This window comes from Phoxinus phoxinus, assembly GCF_949152265.1.
Source record: "Phoxinus phoxinus genome assembly, chromosome: 12".
NCBI classification, from domain to species: Eukaryota; Metazoa; Chordata; class Actinopteri; order Cypriniformes; family Leuciscidae; genus Phoxinus; species Phoxinus phoxinus.
This window is the reverse complement of record NC_136887.1, coordinates 34,269,669-34,292,511: the sequence shown is the minus strand read 5'-3', so window position 1 is coordinate 34,292,511 and position 22,843 is coordinate 34,269,669. Positions and strand designations below refer to the sequence as shown.

At 38.8% G+C, this 22,843-nt stretch overlaps 1 protein-coding gene across 1 annotated transcript in view; it reads right to left on the bottom strand.

Annotated features, from left to right (window-relative positions):
- The window catches only part of trpc3 (transient receptor potential cation channel, subfamily C, member 3), a gene marked incomplete at its 3' end in the record, with an annotated part of 63,063 nt that overhangs the window by 17,828 nt on the left and 22,392 nt on the right, over positions 1-22,843 (bottom strand). The window contains exons 5-9 of the mRNA XM_079631071.1: positions 22,064-22,228; positions 18,629-18,845; positions 7,689-7,922; positions 4,994-5,258; positions 1,956-2,151 (exon numbers count right to left, since the gene is read on the bottom strand). Of these exons, the coding sequence (XP_079487197.1) occupies positions 1,956-2,151; positions 4,994-5,258; positions 7,689-7,922; positions 18,629-18,845; positions 22,064-22,228 (1,077 nt within the window). The remainder of the gene's footprint in view (positions 1-1,955; positions 2,152-4,993; positions 5,259-7,688; positions 7,923-18,628; positions 18,846-22,063; positions 22,229-22,843) is intronic.

Sequence of the window (22,843 nt, the reverse complement as noted above, 5' to 3'; positions counted from 1 at the left end):
ACTCACACACTCACTCACTCACTCACTCACACGCTCGCTCACTCACTCACTCACTCACACACTCGCTCGCTCCCACACTCACTCACTCACTCACACACTCGCTCGCTCCCACACTCACTCACTCACTCACACACTCGCTCGCTCACTCACTCACTCACTCACTCACTCACTCACTCACACACTCGCTCGCTCCCACACTCACTCACTCGCTCACTCGCTCGCTCACTCACTCACTCACTCACTCGCTCGCTCGCTCACTCACTCACTCACTCGCTCGCTCCCACACTCACTCACTCACTCACACACTCGCTCGCTCCCACACTCACTCACTCGCTCACTCGCTCGCTCACTCACTCTCTCACTCACTCACTCACTCACTCACTCACTCCCACACTCACTCACTCACTCACTCACTCACTCGCTCGCTCCCACACTCACTCACTCACTCACACACTCGCTCGCTCCCACACTCACTCACTCGCTCACTCGCTCGCTCACTCACTCACTCACTCACTCACTCACTCACTCACTCACTCACTCACTCACTCACTCACTCACACACTCACTCACTCGCTCACTCACTCACTCTCTCGCTCACTCTCTCGCTCGCTCACTCACTCACTCAAACTCTCACACACTCACTCACTCACTCACTCACTCACTCACTCACTCGCTCACTCACTCACTCACTCGCTCACTCACTCACTCTCTCGCTCACTCTCTCGCTCGCTCACTCACTCACTCAAACTCTCACACACTCACTCACTCACTCACTCACTCACTCATACACTCACACACTCACTCACTCACTCACTCACTCACTCACACACTCACACACTCACTCACTCACTCACTCACTCACTCACTCGCTCACTCACTCACTCACTCACTCACTCACTCACTCGCTCACTCACTCGCTCACTCGCTCACTCACTCTCTCACACACTCACTCACTCACTCACTCACTCACTCACTCACTCACTCACTCACTCACTCACTCAAACTCTCACACACTCACTCACTCACTCACTCACTCACTCATACACTCACACACTCACTCACTCACACGCTCGCTCGCTCACTCACTCACTCACTCACTCACTCACTCACTCACTCACACTCTCACACACTCACACACTCACACACTCACTCACACACTCACTCACTCACACACTCACTCACTCGCTCACTCGCTCGCTCACTCGCTCGCTCACTCTCTCGCTCACTCACTCACTCACTCACTCACTCACTCACACACTCACACACTCACTCACTCACTCACTCACACGCTCGCTCACTCACTCACTCACTCACACACTCGCTCGCTCCCACACTCACTCACTCACTCACACACTCGCTCGCTCCCACACTCACTCACTCACTCACACACTCGCTCGCTCACTCACTCACTCACTCACTCACTCACTCACTCACACACTCGCTCGCTCCCACACTCACTCACTCGCTCACTCGCTCGCTCACTCACTCACTCACTCACTCGCTCGCTCGCTCACTCACTCACTCACTCGCTCGCTCCCACACTCACTCACTCACTCACACACTCGCTCGCTCCCACACTCACTCACTCGCTCACTCGCTCGCTCACTCACTCTCTCACTCACTCACTCACTCACTCACTCACTCCCACACTCACTCACTCACTCACTCACTCACTCACTCGCTCGCTCCCACACTCACTCACTCGCTCACTCGCTCGCTCACTCACTCACTCACTCACTCACTCACTCACTCACTCACTCACTCACTCACACACTCGCTCGCTCCCACACTCACTCACTCACTCACACACTCGCTCGCTCCCACACTCACTCACTCGCTCACTCGCTCGCTCACTCACTCACTCACTCACTCACTCACTCACTCACTCACTCACTCACTCACTCACTCACTCACTCACTCACTCACTCACTCACACACACACTCACTGAACTCGCCTCTATTTCCTGGTAGGAGCTGTTTATCATGGCGATGAGCATGTTGAGCAGAACCACCACCATGGTCACGTTGTAGATCCCATACAGCACGTAGCCGATGTTCTCGATAAACTTATGATCATATTTCAGAACCACAGACGACACTTCAGACAGCCCGAATATGGACCAGAAGAGCGTTTTAAAACTCTCCTCAACCCTGTGAACACAGACGAGAGAGAAGAGAGAGTTTACACTCAACATGAGCTTCACCAACATCTTTACACCAGTAACGTGATGTTGAACTGGTCATTCATAAAACAAAAATATATATAAATAATATAATATGCGCACATATAATATCAAGGTGCCAGAAAAGCAAAACCATTTTGGGTTCACCAGTGAAAAGACCTTTAAATAATCTGGAGATCCACTAAAAAATTACATTTCGTGCAATATAAGTTACAGATTCTTCATGGTATAAGCTTTATTTTTAAGAGTGTATTTTATCTTCAGGAATTAGTTGGATTGTGTCTCTATGAAACATTAAAGCACATTGTAACTTCAGTACAAAAGTAAAATCTTTTCACAGGCATTGCAAGATATTTAATATTTATAAAACAAGCGTTTTTTGTGTGTGTTCGGAATAATGTGCACAGATGCATTTTGATTTAATGTCAGTGCTATTTATTTACTATAATAAAAAAATATTATTTTTGTATGTTTTGTCAATTATATTATAATTTTTTTCTTTACAGCTTTAATTAATTTGAGTAACTTTAGTACCTCAATGTGTTTAATTTCAGTTTAAAAACTTAAACAAAAATGAGAAATGTTGCCTTGGCAAATAATTGAAAGAAAATGAGTACATTAAAAAAACTAAAACTACATATATATATATATATATATATAAATAAATAAAAATCAGTAATTGAAATGACTGAAAATGTAAAAACCAAAAAATTAATAACTGAAATTACTGAAAATAACGGCAAATAAATAACTGAAAGAAAATGACTACATTAAAAAACTAAAACTATATATGAAAAAATCAGTAGTTGAAATGACTGAAAATGTATATATATATTAATAACTGAAATAACGGCAAATAAATAACTGAATGAAAAGTGTTACATTAAAAAACGAAATATTTATATAAAAAAATCAGTAGTTGAAATGACTGAAAAAAAATAAAAATAATAATATATATATATATTAATAACTGAAATAACGGCAAATAAATAACTGAATGAAAAGTGTTACATTAAAAAACTAAATCTATATATATAAAAAAATCAGTAGTTGAAATGACTGAAAATGTAAAAAATATATATATATTTATCACTGAAATTACTGAAAATAACGGCAAATAAATAACTGAAAGAAAATGATTACATTAAAAAACTAAAACTATATATATATAAAAAAAATCAGTAGTTGAAATGACTAAAAATGTTAAATATATATATTAATAACTGAAAATAACGGCAAATAAATAACTGAATAAAAAGTATTACCACACATTAAAAAACTAAAACTATATATATATATATAAATCAGTAGTTGAACTGACTGAAAAAAAATTAATTCTAAAAACTAATTCTAGTTTTCGCTAACCATTACCACACTGTTGACTTTAAATATGAACTTGCTTAGTGGTTGGTGTGAGTAAAATAAATGTATGGTTCACTAATTCTGCCTTGGGGAAAAACACCAGTAAATACTGGACAGTAAACTGGACAACGGCGTAACACTTCAGCACTCCCGCACTCTTAAGTAAATCCGCTGGGATAGGACATGTGTGGAGAATGACAGCAATACAAAGGTATTTTCCTGTGGAAATGAACGTCCTCCAGCAGAATAATGTCAGAGGACGTACAGTAGCGGACTGGTTTCATCACTTCTCGCTCGCTGTGAAACAAAGCTCGTGGTGTTGGAGTCACTCTGCTGTGAAATGAGCTCCAGCGCTTCTGATGCGGGGAACCAGGAGTTCATCTCACAGGCCTGACACTGTACCTCGCCTGACCACCACATGTTCCTGCGGCTCACACTACTGTGTAGGGTCATGAGGAACACACTCAGTCAAAAAAACAAAATTCACTGTGAAAAAAAGGAATTCACTTGAATTAAGCTATTTATAATCTTAATAAAAAATAAAATAAAAAACGATATATATATATATATACACTGTAAAAAAAAATGTAACCTCTTTTACATTTTTGTGTAAAAATTAGATTATTTTGGTGTAATTTATTATTTGTATGGTTTGTGTAAAATGTAATTTATTTTGGTATGGTTTTTAACCATTTTACTGTTGAATTAGCATTTATATATATATATAAATGCTAATTCAACAGTAAAATGGTTAAAAACCATACCAAAATAAATATAAATAATCTTAATCTAAAAAGATAAAATAAAATAATTGTATATTTTTAATATTAAATTTTTTAATTTTTAAGTTATACATATTTTTAAAAATCATTACAAAATAAATACAAAATCTGATTCAAAATAGTTTTCATTTTTTGAATAATCTTAATTTTTAACTTTAAAAAATATTCCTTTTTTTAAAGATTTAAAAAATAATTAGAATAAGTAAAGAAAATTCAACTTAAAAAAAATAAAACATGTTTTTAAAAATATTATAAAATAAATACAAACATTTAAAACAATGAAAAATTATTTTAAGATGTACATATTTTTTGTAGAACGAATTGTTTAAAAATACTTAGAAATATGTGTGAAGTGTGTCAGGATGGTCGACAAGTACAAGAACATGTGATTTGATAGACATGACCTAAACTATTTATACCTGGTTATCTCAACTAGTGCGTTTTAAAATTTTGTATTTGTGCACTTCCCTAATTGTACATATTTTTGTGAAATAACGTTTCCTCAGTTAATATATGTTGCAGAACATGGACACTGCAATGTAACATTGCTTTTCACTCAAAAATTGCAAGTAAATGTCACAAATAAGTCAATTATTGAAATTAGTGAAATATTAGAAAGACTGAAACAATATTTTCTGGTAAATAATCTCAGTGGATGTCACTCACGTGGTGAAGGCGGGATTGACCTTTGCCCCCAGATAGTATGAGTAGAGGATGAACATGCCGATCATGAACGCGAGGAAGACCATGATGAAGAGCACCATGAACTTGAAGATGTCCTTGACGGTGCGGCCGAGGGAGATCTGGAGCGGGCCGAAGCTCTCGTTGGCCGGGAGGATGTAAGCGATGCGAGAGAAGCTCAGCACCACAGCGATGGCGTACAGGCCCTCGGAGATCAGCTGCGGGTCCGACGGGAGCCACTTATCTCTCGCTGGAAGAGTCACGGGAACAGTGTTTAGATCATTAAGTTTAGTGTGTAATGTTGCTGTTTGAGCATAAACAACATCTGCAAAGTTACAACGCTCAAAGTTCAGAGCAAAGGGAGATATTTGCTTTTACAGAAATAGTTTTTTAAGGACGACAACAAACGGCTGGTAGAGACTACACGACATTCCTCCCGTTAGTGACATCACCAACCCTAGAATTTACATAAACCCCGCCCCCTGAACACGATTTATAGATTATCATGACAATATGCTAATCAATGACTAGAAGATAACTACACATAATCTACATAAATTCATCAACTAACCATTCAGAAATGTCCTGTTCTTCTACATGTTGTCACTTCTTCTCCAGTCTCTCCATCATTGTCTGACTCCGGTTTGAACATAAAAGGCTAATGCTGTGTTCACACCAAACGCGGATAGAGCGTCAAATTCGTGCCTATCACGTCTAGTTTGACGCTTGAACATTTTGAATGCATTCGCGCGTCCGAGGCGAAATCCGCTTCTTGTGGGAGGGGCCAGTGCTAGGCGGCGGTTCTGTTTGCAAGAAAGGCCGCAAGATTTTAAAATACTACTGTTATTGTGTCACGAAATGTAGTTTTAAGAGTTGTTCAGTCGAGAATGTAGTTGTTTAAAGCTCAAATCTGTGGTTTATTTACAAAGAAAGCGCCTATTTAAAAAATGTGATCTGACGTTTTCGGAGTTGTGAGATCCAGGCGATCAGCGGGCGCTCAGCGCTCATGTAACCCGCCTCACCTCGGCTAGTGCTCCTGACGTCTGCCGCTGGTAAACGAGACATGTTTAAATTCACAATCTATAGCTTCGGTTCTATTATATGAAACGTATAAGTTAAAATACATTAATGACTCGTTATAACGTCGGTCAAACGACTTCTTTAATTATGTGAGTTTTTCTTCATCTCATTCAGAAATGTACAAGTGTTCAGTGTCACATTCATAGTTAACATATAGCCGAACAATGTCATTCCTTCTTTCACGCAGGCATTTAGTCATATTGTAAAATAAGTTATTGAGGCCAAACATATAAAATGAAATTATAAATTAAAAGCGGGCCTGCCCCCGTTTATCACGTCACTTCACCACGTGACAGCAGCTCGAGCGAATGAGGCGAATTCGCGCCTACCGCGCCGCGCTAACCACTTCATTCGCGCCGCAGGACCTTCCAGACGCGCGGAAACGAGTCTTAACATTGACTTAACATTGAAATCACTCGCGCCAGACGCTCTATTCGTGTTTGGTGTTAACACCAGTGTTGGGGAAAGTTACTTTGAAAAGTAATGCATTACAATGTTGTGTTACTCCCTTAAAAAGTAACTAATTGCGGTACTTAGTTACTTTTTAAGAAAAGTAATGCGTTAAGTCACTTTTGCGTTACCCACTTGGGCTGGGCTTTTATTTTTTTATAACAAAAAAAGTTGTATTTTTGGCCAAATGTAAAGGCCTTTTCACACAAATTTTTATATAATAAGGCTGAAGGAAATGCAAATTTACAATTGCAGATGATAGGACGCAGGAGAAGAAATACTAAACTAACAAAAACAAGATCAGCAGCAAGTACATTGGTCAATAAAGTGAGATTAAATGCATACAAATATTTGTTTTATTTAACATTAAATATTGGAGGTTTGCTTAGTATTCTGATTTTGCATTTCACTGATTTTATTCATTTTGAGGAACACTGAATCCTTTTTTTGTGCAGGTGAGATGAGTAAATTCATGCTCACATTTAGTCCAGAACTACAATAAACATAATAATTTTCAAAAACAACGCCTCTGCACTGGGACAGAAAAGCTGTCAGTCATGGGAAAGCAAAGTAACTTGCTTTACTTATATTTTGAAAACAGCAACTCAGATATTTAGTTGTAAATTGAAAAGTAATGCATTACTTTACTAGTTACTTGAAAAAGTAATCTGATTACGTAACTCGAATTACTTGTAATGCATTTCCCCCAACACTGGTGAACATAGCATAAAAGTTTTTGTGATTTTCTATCTACACACACCGCGGATCCCCTTACAACGACATGTTTCTACGGTGGCCCTAAACGGACAAACGCGTTTCGTCACTATGTTGTTCTTTATGCAAAGAAGCTTTAGCTAAAGTCAGCGAATAAAACACTGACACAATGAGGAACAAGTAACAATAATATTCGCAATAACATCGTTTTACTGAATAATTAAGTAAACATAATTTCTTAATTTATCTTTGTAAAGAAACCGCATTGATTAACTGGCTACTCTCTGCTGTGTCAGACGACGACATCACTTCCTGTCGGCCACCTTAACTTCTGTTGGGTGCAGTTTGCATCCTCACCACTAGATGTCGCTAAAACTACACACTGCACCATTAAGACGTTCTCTCGGAGTGACGGCAGCGCTCAGACGCTCCTCACCGTATGTGAAGTATCTGATGTCTGAAGGCAGTGTGACCATCGAGAGGTCTGCGGCGTGGATATTCTCGTCCACATACTCCTGGGCTTTCATGGCCTGCATGAAGGCGAAAAACCGTGCGGTGAACGCGGCGATGAAGATGGAGAGCATGCCGAAATCCAGAACGTTCCAGAGCTGCATAATATATTCCCTCGGCCCCTCCGTCCACAGCTCTTTACACTCCGACCACATCATTCCTGCGGAAAACACAGCGATTCTGAGCCTCAAACATGAAAACACAACATTTTTCATTATCAGCTGTTATGGTGTGGTTGAAAATAGAACAAACTGTATCTTGTGGTGAACGCCATGGGATTGTACAATTTTCCCATTCGATCAGACAAGACAATCAAAGTGCAGAAAAAGCAGCTTGTGTGTTTTCATATTGAGATATGAGGACATAAGAGATGAGCGAGAGATACAGACACAGAGAGAGAATTAATCACACAATCTAAGAGCTGGAGGAGAACAGTCTGAATTACTGCATGATCATTTTCTGTATGAAGCCTCAGCAAATTCTGTTCAAACGATGACCTACAATTGCATTGTACTTTAATTTGAAATCTAAGTTAGAAGAATGCCGAAGGAAATTTAAGTCGCTCAATTTAATCAGACACGGAAAGCATGCTGGGATAGAACGGCGATTTAATCTCCAAAAGTATAAATCCATTACTTCACCAAACTCCCATGAGAAGCCAGAGGAATCAGTGAGGACAGGAGCCGGTGTTGAAGAGAGAAGGTCAGGGGTTTGTGTTCAGAAGGGTCAAGCTGAGCCCTCGACCATCACCACTAATCAACCGTCCCACACACACTTCACCAATGTGACACTTCACCAATGTTACACTTCACCAATGTTACACTTCACCAATGCTACACTTCACCAATGTTACACTTCACCAATGTTACACTTCACCAATGTTACACTTCACCAATGTTACACTTCACCAATGTTACACTTCACCAATGCTACACTTCACCAATGCTACACTTCACCTGTACACTTCACCAATGTTACACTTCACCAATGTTACACTTCACCAATGTTACACTTCACCAATGCTACACTTCACCAATGCTACACTTCACCAATGCGACACTTCACCAATGTTACACTTCACCAATGCTACACTTCACCAATGCTACACTTCACCAATGCTACACTTCACCAATGCGACACTTCACCAATGTTACACTTCACCAATGTTACACTTCATCTGTACACTTCACCAATGCTACACTTCACCAATGCTACACTTCACCAATGCTACACTTCACCAATGCTACACTTCACCAATGTTACACTTCACCAATGTTACACTTCATCTGTACACTTCACCAATGCTACACTTCACCAATGCTACACTTCACCAATGTTACACTTCACCAATGTTACACTTCACCAATGCTACACTTCACCAATGCTACACTTCACCAATGCTACACTTCACCAATGTTACACTTCACCAATGTTACACTTCACCAATGCTACACTTCACCAATGCTACACTTAACCAATGCTACACTTCACCAATGCTACACTTAACCAATGTTACACTTCACCAATGCGACACTTCACCAATGTTACACTTCACCAATGTTACACTTCACCAATGCTACACTTCACCAATGCTACACTTCACCAATGTTACACTTCACCAATGTTACATTTCACCAATGCTACACTTCACCAATGCTACACTTCACCAATGCTACACTTCACCAATGTTACACTTCACCAATGTTACACTTCACCAATGTTACACTTCACCAATGCTACACTTCACCAATGTTACACTTCACCAATGCTACACTTCACCAATGTTACACTTCACCAATGCTACACTTCACCAATGCTACACTTCACCAATGTTACACTTCACCAATGTTACACTTCACCAATGTTACACTTCACCAATGTTACACTTCACCAATGCTACACTTCACCAATGCTACACTTCACCTGTACACTTCACCAATGCGACACTTCACCAATGCGACACTTCACCAATGTTACACTTCACCAATGCTACACTTCACCAATGCTACACTTCACCAATGTTACACTTCACCAATGCTACACTTCACCAATGCACACTTCACCAATGTTACACTTCACCAATGCTACACTTCACCAATGCGACACTTCACCAATGCGACACTTCACCAATGTTACACTTCACCAATGCTACACTTCACCAATGCTACACTTCACCAATGTTACACTTCACCAATGCTACACTTCACCAATGCTACACTTCACCAATGTTACACTTCACCAATGCTACACTTCACCAATGCTACACTTCACCAATGCTACACTTCACCAAAGTTACACTTCACCAATGCTACACTTCACCAATGCTACACTTCACCAAAGTTACACTTCACCAATGCTACACTTCACCAATGCTACACTTCACCAATGCTACACTTCACCAAAGTTACACTTCACCAATGCTACACTTCACCAAAGTTACACTTCACCAAAGTTACACTTCACCAATGCTACACTTCACCAATGTTACACTTCACCAATGTTACACTTCACCAATGCTACACTTCACCAATGTTACACTTCACTAATGCTACACTTCACCAATGTTACACTTCACCAATGCTACACTTCACCAATGCTACACTTCACCAATGCTACACTTCACCAATGTTACACTTCACCAATGCTACACTTCACCAATGCTACACTTCACCAATGCTACACTTCACCAATGTGACACTTCACCAATGCTACACTTCACCAATGCTACACTTCACCAATGTTACACTTCACCAATGCTACACTTCACCAATGCTACACTTCACCAATGCTACACTTCACCAATGTTACACTTCACCAATGCTACACTTCACCAATGTTACACTTCACCAATGCTACACTTCACCAATGTTACACTTCACCAATGCTACACTTCACCAATGCTACACTTAACCAATGTTACACTTCACCAATGCTACACTTCACCAATGTTACACTTCACCAATGCTACACTTCACCAATGCGACACTTCACCAATGCGACACTTCACCAATGTGACACTTCACCAATGTGACACTTCACCAATGCTACACTTGCATGAGCTAGAATCACATTCTGAACTCACACTTTAAATTAAAATTCCAAACTCACACTTTATATGAACATTCCAAATACACACTTTATATGAACATTCTAAACACACACTTTAAATTAAAATTCCAAACTCACACTTTAAATGAACATTCCAAACTCACACTTTATATGAACATTCCAAATACACACTTTATATGAACATTCCAAACTCACACTTTAAATAAAAATTCCAAACTCACACTTTAAATTAACGTTCCGAACAAACACTTTATATGAACATTCCAAATACACACTTTATATGAGCATTCTAAACACACACTTTATATGAACATTCTGAACTCACACTTTATATGAACATTCTGAACACACACTTTAAATATGAACATTCCGAACACACACTTTATATGAAGATTCTAAACACACACTTTATATGAACATTCCAAATACACACTTTATATGAACATTCCAAATACACACTTTATATGAACATTCCAAATACACACTTTAAATGAACATTCCAAACACACACTTTAAATGAACATTATAAACACACACTTTAAATGAACATTCTATGTTTCTATGTTTCTATGATTAATCTGTTTCATGGATGGTATAAATATTTATGTCACACATACATTTTCTTATGTCACCGGCCACATCATTATTCATGTTCCTGGTAATCTTGAATCAGAATAAGTTCCTCTCGCAGCTTCTCTTCTCTGATGATGTGGGCGGGGCAACCTGTCACTCACATGAGATCCACCAATAGCAAACCACAACCAGCCAATCAATTCCCCACAGACAAAATCAAGCCCCGCCCACATTTGTTCTTGTTCCAGAAGTGTTTCTCTCGGATGTACGTCACTTCCACTTTATGCACTTTAAGTGTTCACAGCGCGACACTCCTCAGGCTTGTAGAGGGAAAACAACACCACTAATGGACTCCACGCACGGCCACTTCCACAGTCCAAGCAGGTTCGATCAGCTAACACAGTGAGGATGGCTTTTTCACTCTAACGTGTCAAATGTGTCGTCATTTACTGAAAGCCTGTTGGTCTGTCACTTTCAAGGTGGAAACCAAACAACACTTTGGATTTTTGCACCATGCAAGAGAACAAGTCACATACAATCATGAATAATTAAGAGTCCCTGCAGCTATAGTGCAGGAACGCATCACATCCTCATGTTGACTTCAAACCTGGAAGATGAAAATAGTCCCAAAAAATCTCTAAATTTACTGCTTTTCCTCTTAAAATGACAAATAACAAATGCAAAAATCACGTATGTGTTTCAGTTAAAGGTACAATTTGTAATAAAATTTCCAAAAATCACTCGCACAGTGTGATATCCTGCAGTTGTGTCCCAATATCCCAAAAGTTCCCAAAGATTTTTAATTTCAGAGAAATTCCAATTTTAAATAATTGGCCTTTTCACTCGTCGCCTGTCACTGACGTAATATCTGCGCTATCCCTGGTTTCCGTTCGTTCTGACATAGTAACCATGGCGACAGACGTGGACAACAGCGTTACGTCTAGCGGCGCTCACGCTGTTGTTGTTCCGTTCAAACATTATGAACATGGGAAGCAGACTTTGGGACAAAAGGAGAACTAAAACGAGGATCAATATCAGCGCGGTGTTTCCGAGAAGCCGAGAGCTAGCGTCTGGAGCTAGCGTCTGAGAGCTAGCGTCCGCGGCTAACTTCCACTCGACAGAGACGTTACTCTTACGTGTGCTTTATTAGACAGTTGAGCAAATGTACATAAAAATAATCAATGTTATATAGCTCAACATGATGAAATGTTAGAATATGATCAGTATGTTATGCTAATGTTGATCTAGCGTACTAATCTCATACAGAGAAACTAACACACAGAATAACATTATAACTTTAACACACTCAGATGCAGTTTAGTGTGATAGTGTAGAGCGAGTGATTGTTTACCTGTTTGGTCACTAACAACAAATGAGATTATCGAACCAGTAATAAGACTTTATAATAGAGCTCATAAGATCCATGTCAGGCTTCCAGGCTGGACTCACCACTGTACTGCACTATCTTTGTGTAATGCCTTGACATTTCAGAACAATAAAATAAGCCATGGGATCTACCCGTTTCATCAAATCTCAAATGGACACACTGTAACCGCTCTAACCGAATTGGTTCCGAAACTCAGCTCAAGGTCTGAGCGCACTACGAGATCTTTTACAAATGGACTTTTGCCTTTACCAGCTTTTAGGAACTGCTATGGACAGAGATCTTTTTTTCATGTGCTCACTAAAACCTGGAATGAGATCCCACAGCACATCAGGACTATCACGTCAAGAAGACTATTTAAAATAACATTTGCTCGCCATTTAATGGACAGGTATATCTGTGACTATTGAGATGGCTCTATAGCCTCTCCTGTTGCCCAATATCTTGGTTTTGTGTGTCTGTTGTTGTCTTTAGCTGTCTAGTGTGTGAGCTTTGTTGTGTATGTGGTTTTTATGTTCTGCAGAAAATCAGTGTTATACTGAGCCAGGCCCGATTGTCCTTAGGGTGCTTTCACACCTGCCTTGTTTAGTTCGGTTGAATCGCACTAGAGTTCGTTTTCCGAATTGGTGCGGTTCGTTTGGGCCGGTGAGAATGCAGCAATCGCACTCGGGTGCGCACCAAAAGCGGACCAAACAAGCGTACCGAGACCTCCTAGGAGAGGTGGTCTCGGTACGCTTTCAAACGAACTCTGGAGCGGTTCGTTTGTGGTGAGAACGTGATCCGACCTCGAACAGACCCAACTGCCAAATAACTGCGCATTTTTGGACTAAACCAGCTGCCGTAGTCAGCCGCGCTGTGCATTATGTCAATGTTTAGCAACATTAATGCACGCGTTGCCTCCTCCTGAAGTGACTCGCTGCGTGCATTGCATAAAACATTATTTTCAAGCCGCATTCTCTCTTCATTCTCAAATGTTATTGTTTGCCTAAAGTGGAGTAGACAAACTAATATAATAAACTATGACGAGGGATACAATCAGCCCACAAAGTCATTTCTCCATAGTAAAAAGCGACGTGTTGTCTGCCGGATTTTCCTCCTCTTTGTTTACTTCCGTCAGTTCTGTTGGAATTTTCCCGCACGTTAATTCTGACAATAAAAGTGCAGTTATGAAAATACGTTCAAGACCCATCTGGCCAACGAGTGATGTGGATGTTGTCACGTGACTGCATTTTGGTTCGTTTCATAAACTGATTCGGACCAGAGCAATCAGTGTGGTGTGAAAAGGAACCAAAACGCCTGAAAAATGCTACAAAGTATAATTTTTCTCCCTTGTTCCGGACCAAATGAACCGAACTACAGATGTGAAAGCACCCTTAATCTTTTCCTGTTTTAAAAATATAAATAAATAAATAAATAAATCAGCGCTGCGTTACCTCACAAGCTTCACTCGTCTAATAAACTGTCCTGTGAGTATTAATCTGCACTCGCGGGTACGTTAGTTCGATAGATTAATGTCCTCACTCCTTTATATCCGCGGGACTCGCGTGTGGCGCTGATATCTGTCTCTCATTAGCACTAGCGCTCCGCTTCACACCACAGTCATGATAAACACATCAATGTATTCACTCATCCATAAACATTATTAGATCCATCGGCATGACGGCAAGTTCCATAATTCTACTTATGCGTCATCAACCGACGCATTTGTTATTATAAAAGGTTAGCGCCCCCTAGCGGCGAAAAAATTTACATATTGTATCTTTAAGGACTTCCTCATCTTGTCCAGCATTGAAACACAAACAATTTTCTTACATCAAATGTAGTGAGGTGCAGTCATTGTGGGAGAACTCTCTGAACCTCAAACCAAATGGGAAAATGTTCTAAACTCAATCCAATCTGAGCTCTCTCAATGATGCATTGCCAGCAAAAAGCCTCACATTACTAAATCTATTTCACAATATGACAATGATGAATGAACATGCCTCGATGTAAACGGCTAGAAAATATTATGCTGAACGGTGCTTTTTTGTTTCTCGAAGTGAGTGTGCAACTGTGCCTTCCTAAACGCTGAGCTATAACTCGATTAACTACAGTCACGATGATCTTTAAAAACAAAAGAAGTAAGCCACACCGCACTACATGTTACTTAAAATACCTAAACTCATAAAGGCTGTTTAAGGAGGCAATACATTTTAATATAAAACTGATGGAAAATATATAACAAATGGTATAGATTTACACTATTGTTAAAGCTTGAGCGAAGTAATACTTTTAATACTATTAAAAAAACTTTTACTCAGCAAGGACACATGATTAAATTGATTACAAGTGACAGTAAGTGTTACAAAAAGTTATATTTCAAATAAAAGTTGTTTTAACCCCTAAGCGGCTTCAAGAATGCTTTGGAATATAAAATGTAAGATTGGTCTTGTTTTAAAGAAGACATTTGGCAGAATTTTTAAACAAGAAAAAAAGTTTATGAAAATGTACAATGTTAAAAATTTTATTATTCAAATTTTATATAAAATATATATTTTCAAAACTTGGTGGACCTGTGGTATTTCAAATTTTATTATATTAGGTTGATATCTCAAAAAATAAGCGTTCAGTGAGATTTAGTTTGGGCGCAGTACCACACTTCTCCACTAGTGGACTTTACTGCCCATATAAGGGCGCCTCCATTTCCATATGTGGTTTGAGTCTGAACCATTATTTTAAAAAAAAATTTATACAATTTATGAAGTAGACATCCTATTCAGAAGTATAGGATGGTTTGGCAAAAGTTTGGCAGATTTTGAAATGAACTCAACCTCTAAGAAACACAAAAGATCACGTATGTGCATTATAGCTCGCTGCCACATCACTAATGCTGAATCTATTACTTTTTTCTTTATATTCAAAACATTTTCAGACCTTTTTTTCTAAAATAATGGAATGGATGCTATCTTTTGAACTCTTGGCATGAAAACAAACTGAGGTTTCTACCATTCTTTCATGATTTTTCATGTTCATCACTATTTCAAAATAAAAGTCTGAACACGCCTTAGGAGTATGAACATATTCTTGTTGCAAATTGATAAATTACGGCTCCTCTGTAATTTATTTAGAAAATCAGTCACCAAATACGTAAACTAGAGATTGTAAGCTTTCAAATGATATATAGTTTGTCAAGATTAGTTTAGGTTTAGTATATGATATTACTGTTTTAAATGTGTAATGACTGTGGTTAAACATTCGATTCGAGTATTGATGCTAAAAAATCAGCTTTGATCATGGGAATAAATTACACTTTACTATATATTCACATAGAATAAAGAATAAAATATACCATTATTTGGAATTGTAATAATATTTAATTGTTTTTACGGTATTTTTTATTAAATAAATGCAGCCTTGGTAAGCAGAAGAGACTTCTTTCAAAAACATAAGAAAATCGGACCAACCCCAAATATATTCTGCAATCAGAGCAATATTTATCAGGTCCAAAAATAACAGAATTAATCTTGAATAGATCATTTACAGTAAATACTGAAACTGAAAAACCTCAATTCATAATCTAGTAGAAAATGTTGTGATTAAACGAAATATAAAAGCATGAAAGGAAAAACATTTTTATTCAAATTGTTCTTTGAAATTAACTTTCCGAATGAACTGATTCACTAAAATGATTCACACTTCTTGCTGTAGGAAAGCAGGTTCGAAGAAGCTTCACTGTTTTGGAAACCGATGAGCAATGGTCGGTCATGCTATGAAAACTGTAGAAGCGTCAGTTATCGCCCAGCACTAATCTGCGAGGAAGCAAGCGTTTAAGAAAACACATTATGTTCCTTCACTTCAGAGATCACTGGCTTTCATCCACTCAAACTCAGTCTCATCAGGACTAAACGATTGAGAGGTTCATTGATCGTCCTGCTTTGTTCCTGGAGTGAGGAACTCTATTTCTGACAGTGATAGATTAGTGTCTTAATTAAATGTCCTATATCACTAATGCCTGGTTCAGATTACACGATTTTTTTGTCGGTTACGATAGTCACTGTGTCAGATTACACGATTTTGAATCCTAAAATCTTGTCGTGTCGTGGACAAGAAACATGTCAGACTACACGTTGCTTTCTGACCAGTCATCGCGTGCCGTCGCAGACATTCACTCGCACATATACTATGTCATATACACACGCACTCACTCTCAAACGTATACACACACACACACACACACACTGGGGTGAGGGACAGTCCCGAAGTTTGAAGCTTTGTCCCGCAAGTCATAAGCAGTGTCCCACATTTTAATTTTGTCTGCATCATTTTATTTAATCGTCCTTTTAAATTACAATTATACAAAAAAGTTAATAAGAAAACACTGAACGTGCGCAGCCGTTATTATTGGTTCTAGCCAGAGCGGGAATTCGGGAAAACAAACACTGAGAAAAAAAATAAAATTCTGCAATAGAAAAATGGATCTATCCGGAGCTCCCGAGAAGAAAAAGCGTCTTTGTTCGTAAGGAATGGGAGAAAAAAATATATACATGGTTAAAACCAGTTACAGGTGACCCTAAAAAAGGAGATTGCTGTGTAGCCACCGAAGTTTCACCATCACGCATGGAAAAGACACAAAAATAGGCTACTGAATCCGGTAAGAACGCATTTAATCTGTAACGTTAGTCTTTCCTAATGGAATTTGTGTTTATTTGGAAATGTGCTTTTTAGCGATTAGATTATTATTTTCACTTAATTATTTAGATTGAATAGACCCGTGCTGTTAAAATGAGTTTTATATTAGGCTATTAGTGACGTTCACAGCGCCGGTCAGCGCCGTCATAGACTAACATTTTTATAAAGCTAGCAAAGACATCTAACGTTAATATAAAATCAATATTTATTCACCTATAATAATAGTAAGTTATCTCCCTCGTGTCCCGCGAAATCAGGTCTGACCTGCAACAGAGCAATATAGCCAGGTGGTCACCCTAGCACACACACTCACTAGCACACACTCTCGCTCGCTCACTCACTCACTCTCGTCGTGGAGGACCGAAAAAAAATCAAACATGCTAGTCTTTTTGTCGTGATGTCGTGAAGCATCGCAGACGCGACGTAGGTTGTCGCCCACTATGACACACTATACGAGATGAAACGATCAAATCTTGCGTCCCGACGCCCGTTGTCGTTTACGAATCCCCACGACACCCTGCGTCAAACGAATCGGGCCAAAATCGGGCTAAAATCGTGTAATCTGAACCAGGCATAAAACTGATTATTTTATATACAGGTGAAACTCTGAAAAAATGAGAATATGGTGCAAAAGTTCATTTATTTCAGTAATTCAACTTAAAAGGTGAAAGTAATATATTATATAGACTCATTACATGCAAAGTGAGATATTTCAAGCCTTTATTTGTTATAATTTTGATGATTATGGCTTACAGCTTATGAAAACCTTTTCACAATATTCTCATTTTGAATTTGAGGTTTTCATAATCTGTAATCCATAATTATCAAAATTATAACAAATAAAGGCTTGAAATATCTCACTTTGCATGTAATGAGTCTATATAATATATTACTTTCACCTTTTAAGTTGAATTACTGAAATAAATGAACTTTTGCACCATATTCTCATTTGTCCAGTTATATAAAAAAAAAGTCACAAATGAGGTCTCTTCAATATCTCAATTGCTTCTCCTCAGTCAGAAATGAGATAAATTCTCATCAAATGTCTAAATCTTCAGGTATACATACTAGAAAAAAAAAAAGAAAAAAAAAGAAAAAAAAAGGTGTACAAAGGGACATCATGTAGATTTGAAGTCATATTGATAACAAGCATTGCCGATGGCGAGCATTACCTGCAACCCAGACCATGATCAGTATTTCTGTCCAGGAGAATTGTGTGGTCTTGACTCTGAAGATCTGGAGCGGGTAGTCCGTCACGGTGACGTTGGGAAGTGTTGTGATTCCTTCAAACCGATCGGACGCATTAAACACCAGCAGACACAGGAAGATGATGAAGGAGGCCGCATGAGCAACAAACTTCATAAAAGGACTGCGTAGTATTTTACCAAGCTGAGAAAACATGGAAAAGATCAACAGCAGATTAACAAATGTGACCCTGGACTACAGAACCAGTCACATGGGTCCATTTTTTAAAATTTAGATTTATACATCAGCTGAAAGCTGAATAAATAATCTCTCCATTGATGTGTGGTTTGTTAGGATAGGACAATATTTGGACGAGACACAACTATTGAAAATCTGGAATCTGAGGAGCAAAAAAATGTAAACATTGAGAAAATCTTCTTTAAAGTTGTGCATTTATGTTCACGATTGTGCTGCATTCACTCACAAAAATACATGTTTTATATATTTACGGTAGGACATTTACTAAATATCTTCATGGAACATGATCTTAATATCCTAATGATTTTTGGCATAAAAGAAAAATGGATCATTTTGAGCCGTACAATGTATAGTTGCTATTGCCACAGATATACCCGTGCGGCTCCAGACTGGGTTTGTGATCCAGGGACACAAATGTGTTTAATCACAAACACGGACTCACTACACTGAAAAAAGGATTTACTTTTTGAAAATCACAAACAATTAGAAGAAAACAGCAAGTAACAATGAAATAAACGTGACATTTTTGAAGTAGAATGACTAAAACGTACTCGAATAAGCTTTTTATTTTTATTTACAACTTTGGAAAGTCGTTTTTTTACATTGTAGCTTTGCATGCATTTTAAATATGATATATATAGCAACAAAAGTAACTTCAGATTTGACAACTGCAGAGAAAATACTACTAAAAATAGACTGATCAAAATGGAGTGGAAGGTATTGTAGGACTAACAACCAATCAGATTTGAGGAACAGGTTTACGGTTTATGTCAAGTTTAGGGTTACAACCAGAGTTAACATTTCCAACTGATTTTAGGGTTAACTTATGGGTGGGGTTGGGTTTAGGGGTAAAGATATAGTTAGCATTACATTTTGGGACAGAAATGTCAACAAAATAAATATGTCGACCCAGGAACATGTCTAAAGGCCCGTTCACACCAAGGACGATAACTATAAAGATAACGATAAAGATATAATTCTAAAAATCGTTCTCCATATTAAAGAATAACAGAGTTCACACCACAACTATAACGATAAAGATATAATTCTAAAAATCGTTCTCCATATTAAAGAATAACAGAGTTCACACCACAACTATAACGATAAAGATATGATGAACGATATCGTTGGGATCATTTCAGAACGATTTTTTCCAGCTGTCGAACGATAAAACACTGACAGCCAATCAGAATCCATTCTAATTTAAAGGTCTCGCGCATTTAAAATGGCAGATGACATTGCAGAGAAGTTAATCGTCGAGGTACAAAAAAATCCACCACTTTTTTACAAGTCAAGCTCCTTTTCAAGGATACATTAAAAAAGATGGATATATGGAAAGCAATCGGTCGTATCCTGGGAATAAATGGTTAGAAGTAATAATTTTTCGCTACTTTGAAACCGCAGTGCGGGCGCGCGTGTGTGCTTATAACAAAAAGTTATCGGTCGTTGGTGTGGACGCATATATAGTTATCTTTATCGTTATCTTTATAGTTATCGTCCTTGGTGTGAACGGGCCTTAACTCTGCAAAATTAGGATGTGATTTTTACCAGGGTAATAAAGCTATGAATTAGCCTTTAATAATGTCTAAATATATATCCAAATGCAAAACCTAATACAAGTAATTATGTCTGAAAACAATGTTTTCCAGCCAAAAGGGAATACACGCATATATATATATATACACGTTTTATCTGCACATTATACCGCTTATTACAGGGCTACTTGCCACATAAGTAAATAATTAGACACAAAATATTGATCTAAATATTTTATTAGGTCTTTAAACGCCAAGCTTGCGCTAAAGAGAGCAGTTGCTAGCGCGGCAAGTTTAAACTAGACGGACATTTAAGGGATACAATACACCGTAATTACACAGTATTTCGCCACATAAATAATTATGGGGATAAGAGATATTGATTTGAGATGAAACTGTTTTAAAATCGTACCTGTTTGTATCTTGTAATTCAACAGTGAACAAAATAATAGTCACAAAATGGCCGCTGCTGCGTTTGAAACAAGAGAGAAAGAGTCCACGATACTGGATGGCATAATTCAGGGGTCACCAAACTCGGTCCTGGAGGGCCGCTGTCCTGCAGAGTTTAGCTCCAACCCTAATTAAACACAACTAGCGAATCAAGGTCTCAGTAGGCATACTACAAGCTTTCAGGCAGGTGTGTTGGACCAACTCTGCAGGACAGCGGCCCTCCAGGACCGAGTTTGGTGAGCCCCGGCATAATTAAATAGCTGTACACAAAATATTGATTCGACTGATTTTTTTATATTTTATTAGGTCACTAAAAGCAAAACGTCCACAAAGAAAAACCTAGCAAGCGGTTGACTTCAGTGACCCGGATGAGCCGGTGTTTCCGTTTTCAGCGATTGTTATTTGGAAATATCAGAATCAAGTATTCCACAGTATATAAGATGGACACAGCAACCCCATAGATTTCAACGGAGAAAAGTGAAGCCCATTAGAAGCATCACTTCCTGATCATCAGGCGTACTGTGCAGACTCAAACTGAGCTTGGTGACGTAGATGTGACGTGAGTCTGACAGCTGTCAGTCTTCTAGTAGATGTGCTGAGAGAAATCTGAATCATTCCCTTCCGGATCTCTCAGAGACAGAGCGTGAGCATTAGCTGTCCATGAGCTAGCAGCGGGAGCAACTTTATCACTCTCTCCTTGACGTTATCAGACTTTATGCCTCCACGTCCCCCGATCGCCTGTGAGCTTCTCCGCCGGTCTATACGGTAATTTCTCTACAGTGCGACAGAGAGTCGCGTGGTCATGACGCAATCGTTAGCCTATTTTTAAAAAAACGGCTTCTACGGGGCCATAACGTAAGATACAAGGTAATGGAGCCTTTTAAACATTGTCTTGTTTCTTTAGAAATAAATAATGGACAAATGGAGTCTTTAAACGCCTCAAATGTAAAGTTATTCGCTGTCAAAGTGACGCAAAAATGAATGGGAGTCAATGGGATGCTAACAGCAGGTGATGCTCTGCTACAATGGCGGCTCCCGGGGAGGCTTCAGTTTACGGCGGATGGATTACCCCCTTGGTAATATATAGGCTATATATATATAGTAATTAAATTACAGTAACTAATTACTTAGTAATTAGTTACACCCAACACTGTATATATGTATGTAAAAGTGTCTTACCCTACTGCACGGGGCGAACCAATACCCCACAGCTAGCAGGGGGAGTCCCAGCGCCACGACCAAAACCACCAGAAACTTCACAGGAATAGTTTGCTCCCGAAGACCAGACAGATCCTCATACCAGATCGTCAACAACTGCTGCTGACAGTTCGGATGAGCCACAAACTGAGGACACAGAGGCAGATGTGTGGCATCATTAAAATGTGTGGCATCAAATGTGACAGTAAACACAAGTAGTTCTATTTCAAATTAGAGTTGTTGTTTCTATAGAAACTTTCTATTCATCAAAGAATCCTGAAAAAAAAGCATTATAGTTTCCACAAAGACATAAAGCTGTTCAACATAACCATAAATGTTTCTTGAGCAGCAAATCATCATATTAGAGTGATTTATGAAGGATCATGTGACACTGAAGATTGAAGTTTTTTTTTTTTACGTTGAATTATGCAAACTGGTTTAAATTTGCTGTTTATCACCGCAAAACATGTCTGTCACGGCTATAAACACTGAAATATGTCCTTCTTTGAAACGAAGGCTTTGCGTGCGATGATGGCATCTTGCGAAGTTTGCTCCAGACGTCACCATAGCAACACACCAGCGAGACATCCCAGCAGACCCATAACTCACCTGGAGCGGACGGCGCAGAAAGGGGTTCTGGTCATTATTATGTTATGTGGAATCACTGACAAATTAACTTGGAGAGCATGCATTATTCCTGTCAGCAACAACAGAAGAGCAGTGAAGAGAGACAGTCCTGGTCTCAGTTATTCAGCAGATCTT